The sequence below is a fragment of the Bos indicus genome, chromosome 11 (genome assembly GCF_029378745.1).
Source record: "Bos indicus isolate NIAB-ARS_2022 breed Sahiwal x Tharparkar chromosome 11, NIAB-ARS_B.indTharparkar_mat_pri_1.0, whole genome shotgun sequence".
Classification (NCBI taxonomy): domain Eukaryota; kingdom Metazoa; phylum Chordata; class Mammalia; order Artiodactyla; family Bovidae; genus Bos; species Bos indicus.
Genome location: NC_091770.1, coordinates 95,983,135 through 95,996,624, shown reverse-complemented (window position 1 = coordinate 95,996,624; position 13,490 = coordinate 95,983,135). Strand labels below are relative to the sequence as shown.

The window sequence follows — 13,490 nt, the reverse complement described above, 5'->3', positions numbered from 1 at the left end:
CAGCATTCGATTAATTAAAAAAATACCAATTGCTCATCTTTTCCTGAGACCACACAGTAGTGACTGGGGTTAAGCAACTGAACTGCAGGGTCTCCTTCAGATACGGCAGGTGACACTGTGCTGCAGTCTGTCCAGCCTCCTGCCTTTGTCTGGCTGCTATCTGGGATTTCTTTATTCATAAAATAAAATGGAGACAAGTGGAGTGTGTAGCACAACTCATCACTAGGATTTTGTGTTTCCGTTCTTTTTTAATTTTAAATTTGGTCTGACTGTGGTCGTTGTGATCTCTTGGTTTTTGCTTTTTAATGTAGCTATTTCTTTTATCTGCCTTATCTTTTGGCCTACCAGGTTTTCTTACATGATAGTTTAGAATTCCTGAGCGTGATCCATAGGATGAAATACGTTAACTATGGTTGTCTTTTCTGTTGCAGAATGTACATTCGGTGATTTTACCGGTTTCTTATGTCTTCATTTTGCTTGTTCTCACTTTGACCCTGACCTTGAAACTGTGGCCTAAAAATTAATTAATTTTAAGATTCCTTCTGGGGCCTACTCTGGAAGGATATTGAAGGGTTTCGTTTCACTTCATGAACAGATTCCTCAATTTTCAGTAAAACGGAAAAGAGAGCTTCTAGCCTAGATGTTATGTGTCAGGCTGGGCACCGTCTGCTCGGAGATCCAGGAGAGCGTTGCTGTGGTTTCCAAGGTGGTCCCAGGACACCCTGCCTCCTTGGTGCTGTCATGGTCGTCCCAATAGCTTTGCTCCCGGTCACTGCGCAGTGTGTTATGTCTCTCAGGGCTCTGAAAATGAAGCCTGAAGTCCCCATAGTTAACATTCTGGTTCCCTGTTAGAAAGCCTTTGTTGCATAAAGTGCACCCAGGGCTGTCTCCCTTAGCGGAGGAGCAGTACCTCCACAGCCTGAAGCCTTGCGCTTGGAAGGTTTTGCGTGAAGCACCTTGTAGTCCTCCTGTGACTCCCTTTAGATATGCTGTGGACAGTTACTTAGTGTCAGAGGCTTCTTTAGCGAGAGAGCAACTTCTCCTGTGTTTAGTGTGGAAGATTTTTCCAGGTCAGAAGCTCTTCGTTGGTAGCCTGGCTGTTTAGGCATAGGTGATTTGACAGCTCTGTCTGCCCAACCCAGATCTTCTACAACAAAACACAGCAGAGACCACTGATCAGAATTGTTTAAATGAACCTTACCTTACAGTTTATTTCACTAATGATATGTAGGTAAGCTCTATATTATATCTTTTCCAAGAAGGAAGGCTTCATAATACCTTCGTATATGGATTTTGGTTGCTGCCCCTCTCCCCACCCCGACCCTGGCTCACCCACCCAGGAGGCCAGACGGGCGGCTTCTCCGTACCATTTGGAGTCTCCTTACATCTGTCTTAAGAAGCCCATGGCATTCCCCGAAGCCCTAGAGAGAGTTCATGCTCGTTCAATTTAGGATTTACAAAACAGGTCAGGTGATTCCACTGAAATCACTTACACCTCACACTTCTCGTGGCTTCTCTTCTGTCCTCCCCTCGGCCTTACAGGTATCTCTGGAGACAAAGTGGAGATAGACCCTGTCACGAGTCAGAAAGCCAGCACCAAGTTCTGGATTAAGCAGAAGCCCATCTCGATCGATTCTGACCTGCTCTGTGCCTGTGACCTTGCAGAAGAAAAAAGCCCCAGTGAGTAGTGCCTTTTATTTATGTCCCCGTTCTCTCTCCCCCCCGCTTCCCCTCTGTGTGCTGGGTTCCAGGAGAATATATTGCCACCGTGTCCTTTTTTCCTTGGGTCTCTTTAATTCATTACCAGAAATTTCTTTTAATCAAATGGGATTGTGTTGTGGTACCCAGAGCCTGACACGGGCCCCTCTTCCGCTCAGTCTTGATGGCAGTAGAGAGGCTCACAGTGGCTCCTGACCTCAGTGCCCCCCCACCGCCACCCCCGATGGGGACTAGGGGCTGGGGGCAGCTTCCCGCCAGGAATCTGCACTCCCCAGAGCCCTCATTTCACTTTGTGTTCCCTTCCTCTGCCCGTTTGGGGGGCTGGATGAGTCAGACCCGGACCTGCCTGCCTTCCTGGCCAGATCAAGGGGAGCTGGAGAATTTCCCGTGGCAGCTGAAGACTAGATTTAGATATCCATCATGCCAGAGGTGTCAACACCCTCCAGATTATTGGCAGCTGCATGACCTACCAGCTCGTAATTAAACCCCCGCCTGGTGCTGTGGAAGAGATCACTGCTGGGCTGGCACGCCTCTGGTTAAATTACCAAAGTTGACACAGTCCAAGTGTATATTGTAGCATATATATTTTTGCAGTTCAGTAATTGAGGATAGCCTTTAGATTAATCATGTTTAGGACTTCAGTCCCATGAAAAGACAGAAAGGACACAGGTCATACTGATACTCCTCCATGGAAGAAAGGATTTGTTGTTTGGCCTGGAGAAGGCTATAAGACGCTGGTTCTCGCCTTCAGAGCCTGTTAGAATGGAGCCACCCAGCACGCACCCCAGTAGCGTAGCTTCCAACTCAGTAACTTGGAGCACCCGATTTGTGTTAGTCTCCTTTGTTCCGGTGTCTGCTAAACTGGGAACAAATACAAGGAACAGTAAGAAATCTAAAGGCCAGCAAGTGTCTGTAATGTGGCTCCAGTTTTTGAGATAAAACTAACTAAACAGGGACCTAAAGAACAAAACCTGGGCCTGTATACCACCTGGCCTCGTTTATGCGGGGGTGTATAATTGTTTTGTTGAATCCAGCCGTACTACATGGTCTCCTCCTGTCAGCTCCGTAGCCTACAGCTGAGCAAGAAGGGGGACCCTAGTGGTGCAGGGAAAGGAGGAAGGCCATGCTCACCCCTACCGTCCCACCACCCTGTCGTCCCAGTGAGGCCTCGGTGGCTGCAGAGACAGCATGGCTGCCAGAAGGAGTGGTGAAAAACCGCCTGCTGCTCTGGGGCCCTTGCCCAAAGGCCGCCAGAGTCCCTCCTCCTTTAGATAAACATCTTTTTCCTAATCCCTCTCCCTCAAGCTAGTCAGCCAATAAAGATGTCATCATTCTAGCATCTTTCTTCCCAAGAACTCAAGATGCTTTGAAAAGTAACATTTTATAAATGCTCCATGTCTCTGAGAAATGAGAGCAGTCCACTTACATGTTACACAGGGGGTTACGCTGGAGTGGAAAGGTTAGGGAAAGAGCTAGAAACAGGATTCAGATTTCCCTTATATTCCTACCAAGACACTTTGCAAGCCGGGCTGGGCTTCAGGCATCAGAAGGTAAAGGATGTAACACACCCAACCTGATAGGGAATAAAGCAGAGATGTACAGCCACCCCTCCTGTTGCCTCTTGAGGCCACTCAGCCAAGAAGTACTTCTCACACATCTCTGAGGGTGAGGCCAAGTTCCAAAGTCTTAGGGATCCAGAGCAGACCTGGGCCCCACCATTTCAGTATTGACAGCCCAGCAGGAGAGTCTTTTGTCGTGTGCTCAGACCTACTTGATGGCTCTGTGTAAAACCTGCACGTGTAGGTCTTGTAGAGGTTCCCCCTCTCACTCTGGAACTGTGACCCTTTGTGAGCAGAGAGGCACGCTGCCTGCCCCAGTAAACACTTCCTGAATCCTTGTCTCCATCACAGCACTTTCAAACCATGTCCCTTAAAACTCTGGGTTCTCGGGAGACCGCCGGGTCCTGTGTGTGTGTCTGTGTGTTTGTGTGTATATGTATGGGTGTGTATGTGTAGGACACAGTTGGGCATGAGGCTTCCCCTTCACCCAAAGGATTCTGCATTTAACTCCAACCAGTTTGAGGATTCTGCACTTGAAAAAGTCAATTGATAAAAAGGATTTTGCTGTTTAAAAAAAAATATATATATATACATATATATATATATATATATATTTGAAAGTTGCAGGCTCACAAAATGAAATTCAGACATTGACTGTTTCAGGCTGGTGGCCCATAATTTCCCATCGTGAATTTGGACTGTAGTCTCTGTGAACTACCAGCACACAATCACACGTGGAATTTTGTGCTTCTGCTCTCCCCTCTGCCTGGAATACACCTCCACTCTGACCCTTTCTCTCATTTATGGACACCTCCGTTTCCTCACACCCAGCCCCCTCATTTGTCAAGATCCAGCTCCCAGTGTCAAGACTCTTTCTGTAATTCTGCCCCCTGGAGTTTGCACACACCCCTGGTAAAGCAGTTTATACACACTGTGTGTGTGTATTTGAGCTCCCACCCCCATCTCCATGCTGAACTCACAGACTAGAGACTGGTTTCCGTAGCCTTGTCCCCTAGCTCAGCACCTTCAGGGTTGTTCTCAGTGAGTGTTCACTGTTGTGAAATAGAACTCAATGAGGCCACAGTTTAGAAATCAAAAGTTATTCAACGTCATTTATATTGTAAAGTGCCCAAAGACGTATTCAATGAATCAGCTTGATGCTGTTACTGTTTTATGATTTCCAGTATCTTCATCAAATTAATTCATTGACTTAATCTAAAAAGTTCATCTTCAAAACCATCATTAGACCACAGAATTAATCTATGGGGCTGCTGCTTCATTTTTTTAAAAGGATTAATGGTAACCCTTTTTTATCTTCTGTGTCTGTTGAACCTTAGAAAAAAGTTATTTTAACAGCACTAAAGAAATGAAAGTCAATATATTTCATAAGTTTAGCCTGTGATTTTTATCAGCATAGTGATGTATGTTTGTAGCTGAGTTTACATCAAAAATTATTCTTGGGGCCTTCTTGAATGAATTATGGCAAAGAGAGAGAGTCTAGAAGTAGATAAGGTTTTTTGATTTCTGCAATATATTTCCTTTTTCATGTTTTTATCTCTTACAACACAAGTGTCTTGCCGAAGACTGGAACGTGTGACCAACTGGAATAATTTAGTTGTGAAAACAGAGCAGACGTGCTATTAAACAGCCCTCTTTACAAAAAGGCAGTAAGTGTTGGGAGGATAATGAAGTTGTCCCCAGTCCTACTTGAGACATGTTTGTCAGAATTTTGAACAGAAAAGAAATGGTTTTTTAAAACCTTCGAGTATGGCCAGTTTGCAGTGTATATTGAGAAAGCTGCTGTCAAACCATTAATCTGGTCGTCATAAAGAACACAACTCAAGTTTAATTGATGCCGAATCCAAAATGTATTTGAACAGCTGACTTGGCAAAGGGACTGAGCGTTGAGAGCGCCTGCAGTGAAACACATCGTTACGTGCACTGTGGAGTCAGAAAGGCCCGGGCTCTGAAGCCATGCACCGTAAATAGCCATTCTGTGACTCTCTCTGCTCCCCTCGCTTCTCCCTCTTTGGCCATGTTCTCCCAGGGATGATTTATTGCTCTGTCCCTGTGAGTGTTTAAGACTTGGAACTTAATCACTAAATAGATACATGCCTTTAAAAAAAATTGTACATGTAAATATGGACTCTTAACAAAAGTTAGTTGAGAGAAGCAGTGTGTCCACCACCCTGAGAAATTAAGAATAACTTCTGCCTTTCTGGATTTTAAAAAATGCTGTTTGCTGCTATTATTATTCAAATCAGTGATGTCTAAGTCAGATTTTGCCACTCCTTAGGGTATCTTTTGCTGTTTTGAAGGATGTCACTGACCTCTCAAAGATGAATTAATGTGAATTCATTTTAACTGAACAAAGATTTGTATACAGCGTATAGAAGAACGTTTCCAACAGAAAAAAATACAGTTGAATTGTCTCAGAAATATTTCTCTGTCCTTATAAGGTCTAGACATAGGCTTTAAATGTGGTGGGCACTCTTTTTAAGTCCTGGTTTCAAATTCCAATAGTCAAACAAAAGCAAGGACCCTTTCTGTGAAATTAGCACCCGTCGGGGACTCTGAAGCTGCATTTAAATAAAGTACCAGACTCAAGGATGCCACGTCTGGTTTTATAAGAAGGTTGTGCAGGTTTAGTCTTTAAAGGAAGCAGCCTATCATTAAGAAATCAGATTTAAACTTTAATAAAGTAGCTGTCGTCTTTATAGCTGAAAAGAGCTCTGTATCTCAATTAAGTATAGATGATATAAAATCTTAAGGAAGCAACATAATAGAAGTAACCTGATTACATTCTCTTGCAATAGTATAATTTAAAGGAAATCAGATTGCATGGATACTGGTTGTGTTGGGGGTGGATGGGGGGATTGTTTGTTTGGTTTTTTTCGGGGGGTGGGGGGCGGTGGTTCAAAACACTGGATCCAGGGCAGGAACTCTTTGAGATTGTGAGTTTACCAAACTGCAGGAGACTGTTAAGCCCTGGTGAATAGAACCTGCTGGATATTTGAGCTGAGATTCAGTTAAGGTTTTGAGTTAAATTTGCTGGGTTTATTGGTGACCTCCCACTTAAATGAATCTTTCTTTTCATAAGTACTTGACAAGATCTGTAAAGTAGTGTATTTAATTTACTAATTAAATTAAAGCTACTGAATAATGATTTGTCCACATTGATTTAGCTTAAATAGGAAAGATCAGCATTGTTGTGATCTTCAGCAACCTTAATGGCCGAGCCAGTTAAACACAAAGGCCTCTTGTGTTTTATAGGTCAGGAGTACATAGGTAAGCCCTGGCTATAATTGAATTGCCTGCACTGCACCCTGCCGTTGCAGATTTCCTCTGCCTCCCCGCTCCATTGTTGCACTGGGGCTTAAGAGAATGTTAACGCCGTAATAGGCACAGGGCCTTCCCCATTATACGTCTTGCTATCGAGCGGTTCTGCATGACTAGTTAAAGAAGATGGCAAGAAGATTAATGAAAGCCGGGCTAATACAGAAGGGGGTACTTTTGCAAGACTTCTACCGAGGAGATATTAGAGCTGAACCAGAGCTTGGCTTTTTCTTTATCCTGTGACCTTTGAACCTGCCTGACTGTTGAGAGCTGCCAGGGAAGTCGACATTTTGATTGATGTTGGTACACGAGTCAGTCTTTCCCATTGAATTCCACATCTGCACGAAAATAGCTTTTCCAGCAGAATTCATACTGGCTCGAAGTGATAGCCCAATTGATGGCTGAACTGCTGTTACGTAGTTTTCATTTAAACCTAAAAGTATCTGATGGTTTAATTCACTATCCAGTTTTCATAGATTATAAGCCTTCACTTATATGTTCTTAATGGGTTTATCAACCCATGGTGAAAGAGCAGTATTAAGGAGTGTTCAAAGATTTGCAAACAGAGCTACAAGGAGGTTTTATGGGGGAGTAAAAGCAGTCATCAAACAAACCCTTCACCATCCTTAAAAAAGAAAAATCAGTCTGAGGGCCCAGGCAGACTGACCTTCAGGTTTTTGTAAATAAAGCCAAGTGTCTGTTTCTGGAAAGCTTTCCATGGGAGAGTCTGAAACCCTGCCTCCGCACTCCACCTGAGCCCCAGCTTAGAGCTGCTGTTGATCCAACCAGATGCTAGTTTCCCTGAACTTGACCTTGGGACACTAGCATTCTCTCCGAAAGGGATTATTATGGTCTGCTTATAAGATGGTACAGTGCAGATAGAAACCTCTTCATTTGTTCTCACTAATTTTGTTACTTTGTTTGTGAAGCTGCACGCCTCGTGTGTGTGTGCGTGCACACGCATCTGTGTGTACAGCCCCCACCCTCTCTCCCAACAAAGGCAAGTGAGGAGACTGGCAGAAGGACTCTGGTTTTGTTACTAAAATCAACTTGGGCACGTTGCAGCTCATACATTGAATCCTCTGACCACCTGATTTCTTGTCTCCCTGCTTGACAGGAGTAACTCTAACAGACACACACACACACACACACGTTGATGTGACAAGTATCTCAACTCCTAAAAGAGGTGGGACCCAGGAATTGTGTCATATTCTTTAGAGGCCCCTGAGATTGTGGGAGGGACATGAGGGTAAGCATTCAGCTACCGCTGGGTGAAAGAGCTGCACCCCGAGGTGTGTGGGTGGGTGGGTGGGTGTCCCTGACCGTGCAGGTGGACTTCTTGCCCCAGTAAGTAAGGCGCTTGCATTTATAGCCACATCCTCAGACTCTGTTGATTCCTAGGAGGTCCAGGATACTTCAGACATCAGGTGAGCAAGCTATGTTGCGTTTTTACTCTCTGACAAGGAGTTATTTCCTAAGTTCCAGATCAAATATGGTAAGTACTGCTCGATTACAAAACACAGCCGACTCTAACATATTAAATACCCCAGTTATTGAATCGCCTTTTCATAAGAGTACTCTGGAGCACAATCAGGAGCAGGCAATGCCTCGTCCTTTTAACAGATATGTTTCCTAGCCCTATTAAAAGGGGTCTTCATCTATCCTGTCAAAGGGAGTCTGCTGGGGTTTTTTAGTTTAATTACACTATCCAATTAAAACTCCTTGCTGCATTTGGATGCGCCTCTCCTTGGGCCTGAGTGGATATGACATTTACAAGGCTCGCCTTTCAAGCAGACAATAGTGTGATTGATGAGGTGCACGTTCAGTGAAGGAGGCGAGTGCCTGTGGAAGTGCTGCTTAGTGCATTTTGATTTATTTATCATCTTCTTCCAAAACAAGGGAGCTGCCGGGGAAATGGGTTTTAGGCAATCGGGGGGGACCACCTCAGTCTTTGCAAGTGTGTGGTAAGGAAAGGCCTGGAGTGTGCCATAGGATAAAGGTGGAGAAACACTGTTAAGCGTGGGCCCAGCTTGCATCATCGAATGCCAGGCTGCATTCTTAGGTTCTCTGACCCAGTTTGGTTTCCAGTACCCTCCAGCTGTGGTCTGCTGTTAAGTAGGCCATCACTGTGTTTTAGGGAACAGTTGCTGGGGGTGGATAACATTGGCCAGATCCCTGAGAACGCAGCCTGTGGGAGCCAACCCAGCATGTGTCCTGTTGACTGGCCCAGTCATCATTAACCGGAACCTGACATTTGTACTGAGCATGCCTGTTTATGTTCCCAGCTGCATCCTCCAGCAGTCCAGCAGCTTCTTTCCAGGAGTTAGCAGTCAGTGGCTCTTCCTCTAACTCTGCCTGGCCACACTGAACATTTAAAAGTTGCTTCTTGAATTTGGAATTGGCCAAGAGCAGGTGAGGCTCTTCAACAAAGACATACGGAGCCACAGTGGAGAACTTCTCAAAAGCTGCAATGACAGGGCAAACCCAGTCATGTTAAGCACCTTGTTCTTAACCTGCTCTTCTGCATACCCTCAGCATATGGTAGTCAAGACTAGTGTGCTTATCTCTGTTGTTCCTGGAAAAGAGGTATTTAGTACAGTGTGGGGCCTCTCGAAGGGTCAGCACTCCTGAATTTAGAGGCAGGTGATTCTGCTCTGAGCCCTAGACAGATGATAAGAACAGTAAAGCTCTCATATCCATTACCAGGTACTACAGTTGCTCATGGGGACCTGCTGGGGGCACGTCTGCTAAGTTTGTAACATACAAGAATGTCTGTGTTTGTGAAGAAAATTGACTGGTACTGAGATACTCAGTGGGTTTTCTTACACTCTCTGTAAACTTTCTTCATCTTTCCCTAGGACTTACTAATAAACAAGAATTTCCTTGTGATGATTGGAATATTGGTATCAGAGTAAAAGACATTTGGAGGTATCACCTTTTTTTTCCTCCTGGGAGAAGCCTCCTTTTTGCTATTAAATTTTCACTTAATTGTTGACTTGGGCCTTATGAACCTATAATTTTTTTTAAAGAGTTATATAAGTATAATGGAAGGTTTGCATGCATTTACATTCTCCTTGATTTTAATTATCATTTCCTCAAGTTTTTTTTTGATTGTAACACTAGAAGAGATCCTAATTGAGAAGAAGGTAAGGGGAGAGATTGTTTCCTACCAAAGAAATCTGTGGGAAAGATTTCTCAGCTGGATAAATGATTGGAAAAATCTGTTTCCCTTGCCTCCTGCCAAGCTCCAAACTGTGCTTTCATAATAAATAAATGGAGTGCTTAGGTTTTAAGTTATTCCTGTAGATGTGGAAATAGTAAGGCATTCTTTCATTAAAATCAACATATGTATTGCTTACAAGACTCCCATAGGCAACTTCCAGGACAGGGTAACTGTAACCAGATTAGCCCTTCTATCATAAATGACTGGAAAACTGCACAGAATGTAAGAAACTGTTCTCAGACTTTGGAAAACAAGCAGTACAGGACTGTGAACCCCGGGAGAAGTGAAACAAATGAGGTGAGACCTACGATCACCTCAGCTTTCTTCCAGGGTTTTCCAAGGAGAATAGAGCAGTCTCACTGAGCTAAGAGACACAGATCAGAGTTAGGAGAACTAAAATTAGCAAAATTGAGTATGGAGATTGCCTGGAGTATCCCAGAGGAACCTGGCAGGCTACAGTCCATGGACTCACAAGAGTCGGACACGACTTAGCGACTAAACCGCTGCTGCCACCAAGTACGAAGGGGAGGGAGCTATACCGAGAGAGCTCTAGGAAGAAGCCCTGTAAAGCCCTTTACTCTTCTGTTGTATACTAAGCTCTGTGTGTCTGTGGTGGATCTCACGAATCTGGTCAAAAAACAACTGCTGGGAGCTAGAAACTAACATTCTGGCCAAAACTCAAGTTTATAGCTCCCCAGTCATTGAAGCATCCAGGACATTTCGTCATGACTCTGGAAAGGCCATATCTTAGGAGTAAGGCTAAACTAGCCCTAGATTAAAGACTGCTTTAATTCTTAAGAAAGTTTTAAAAGGAGACTTGAAAGGATCAAACTGATCCACATGTAAATTAACTGACTGCCAGAACAAAGCCCAATAGTCTCTAAAAGATGGTGACAAGAGGCAGACATCACACAGAGCATAGTGTTCATAATATCCAACTTTCAGTCAGAAATCACATGGCGTGCAAAGAAGCAGGAAAAATTTGTCCCATAACCAGGAGAAAAATCAATCAATAGAAGCAGAGTCAGGAGTGGAGAGAGAATAGAATTGGCAAGTAAGTACTTAAGAATTCTTATTATTATAAGTATGTTCAAAGACTTAAAGGAAAACAGCTCAAAAAGAAGAGAAATGGAACCTTTAAAAAGAACCAAATGAAAATTCTAGAGCTGAGGAATACAACACCTGAATCAAAACACTGACTGTGGGAGCACATCAGGAAGATTAAGAGAAAAGGTCAGAATGTTAGTTATCTGTTGCCACATAACAAATTGTCTCGAAACTCAGTGGCTTAAAACAACAGTAACACTTACTGTCTTGCAGTTTCATGGGTCGGGAATCCAGCACAGCTTAGCTGGGTCCTCTCGCACAGGGCCTCTCCTCTGGCCACAGTCACCTCAGGGTTCAGTAGGGGCAGGATGTGCTTCCAGGCTCACTGAGTAGTTACTGGCAGAGTTCATTTCTTTGTTCACCTCAGTTCCTTACCACATGGGCCTCTCCACAGGGAGGCTCTCAAAATGGCATCTGGCTTCATCCAAATAACCAGAAGCAGGAATGTACTAGGAAGAAAGAAGTCACAGTGTTTTATAACCTAATCTCAGAAATACAGCCCAGCCCTTTTGCTATACTTTATTCATTGGAAGTAAGTCACTAGGTCTAGCCCAAAACAAGACAAGGAGGTTACACAAGGCCATGCAAAGCAAGAGGTGGGATCCTTGAAAGTCATTTCAGAATCTGCCTATTGCAATCAGTGAACTTTAAAGGACAACAGAAAATATTCAAAGTGAAGCACAGGGAAGAAATGGATGAAAAGAACAAAGGCTGTGGAATAATAGCAAATGTTCTAACATACATGTGTTATGTTATGACTCTCAGGGATGGTAGAGAAAACTGTTCCAGATTTGTTTAAAAATACCAGTCCACCAACCTTAGAAGTCCAAAGATGGCCAAATAGGATAAATATAGAGAAAACCACATCAAGGCACATCATAATCAAATTGCAGAAAACCAGTGATAAAGAGAAAACTTAATAAGCAACCAGAGAGACCAAGATAAGAATAATTTCCCACCAGAAATAATGCAGTCCAGATGATGGAATGACATTGCTTGCTAAAAGAAAATCTTGTCAACCAAGATTTCTATATTCAGTGAAAAAATCCTTCAGAAATGAAAGTGAAGACATTTCCAGACATTAAAAAAATGAAAGAATTTGTGCCATTAAACCTTCACTATAAGAAACATGGAAGGCTAGAGGGGGGAGAAAATTGCCAGATACAAACCCAGATCTACACAAAGAAATCAAGAGTACACAAAATGTCACCATTAGCAACTATACAGAATGAACAAAGAAAAAGGAAATAAGCCAGACCTCTTTGAACAGAGATTGACAAACTCTGGCCCACAGGCTAAATCCAGCCCACCGCCTATTTTTGTATGGCCTATGCACTAAGAATTGGAGAAGGCAATGGCACCCCACTCCAGTACTCTTGCCTGGAAAATCCCATGGATGGAGGAGCCTAGTAGGCTGCAGTCCATGGGGTCGCTAAGAGTCAGACACGACTGAGCGACTTCACTTTCACTTTTCACTTTCATGCATTGGAGAAGGAAATGGCAACTCACTCCAGTGTTCTCGCCTGGAGAATCCCAGGGACGGGGGAGCCTAGTGGGCTGCCGTCTGTGGGGTCGCACAGAGTCGGACACGACTGAAGTGACTTAGCACCATGCACTAATAATAGTTTTTAACGTGTGAATATTTGCAATTGATTTGATGATATGGAACATTAGTTTTGAATTCCATTTTTTAAGCGAAACATCATCTCCCCTCAAAAAAAAAAAAATTCTGTCCTCAGGAACAGCTTGTAGTACCCCCGCAGAAGATACATTTGATTGTTACATTTTGAATTTTTTTAATTTAAAAATGTAGAATTTTTCTCTTGTTATAAAAGTGTCTGTTAAAGAGCCATAACTTTGTCTGTTGGCCCACAAAGCCTAAAGTGTTTACTGTCTGGAAAAGTTTATCTTGGTGAGTGAGAGTGAAAAGACAGAGAATCTACCAAGTGTCAGGCAGTGTCCCAAGTGCTTTATATGCACTGCTTAGTTCTTTCAACAACTCTCTGAGGTGTATGTACATGTGTTATAGAAATCTCAGTTGATTTTATCCTAGGATTGCTTAATCTTAGTAACAACTCTGTGAGACAGACATTATTCCCATTTTATAAGTGAGGAAACTAGGACTCAGAGATGTTATGTAGCTTGTCTGAAGTTACGTATGAGTGGTGACAGAGACTTATTCTCTTCCCTGTGCGCTAAACCAAAGCCAGGGCACTTAAACCTCTGTGCTTTTTAGATGGAAGAGTATCCCTAGGCCCCCAGCTCATAAAGTCTTTCTTTTTTTTTCTTGCAAAATACTCTCTATTGATAAATTTATTGAATATTTTGAGGACTTCGGGTTTTATTTTATTTTTAATTGGAGGATAATTACAGTACTGTGCTGGTTTCTGCCATACATCAACATGAATCAGCCATAGGTATGCGTATATCCCCTCCCTCTTGAACCTCCCTCCCACCTCTCGCCCATCCCACCCCTTTAGGTTGTGACAGAGCACTGGATTTGAGCTCCCTGTGTCATACAGCAAATTCCCACTAGCTATTTATTT

At 43.3% G+C, this 13,490-nt stretch overlaps 1 protein-coding gene across 11 annotated transcripts in view; it reads left to right on the top strand.

The window, feature by feature from the left end:
• MAPKAP1 (MAPK associated protein 1) overlaps positions 1–13,490 on the top strand; it is a 232,978-nt gene that overhangs the window by 202,476 nt on the left and 17,012 nt on the right. For all 11 annotated transcript variants that reach the window (XM_019970850.2, XM_019970851.2, XM_019970845.2 and 8 more), the window contains one exon: positions 1,543–1,680. In XM_019970850.2, coding sequence (XP_019826409.1) covers positions 1,543–1,680 — 138 coding nt within the window. The remainder of the gene's footprint in view (positions 1–1,542; positions 1,681–13,490) is intronic.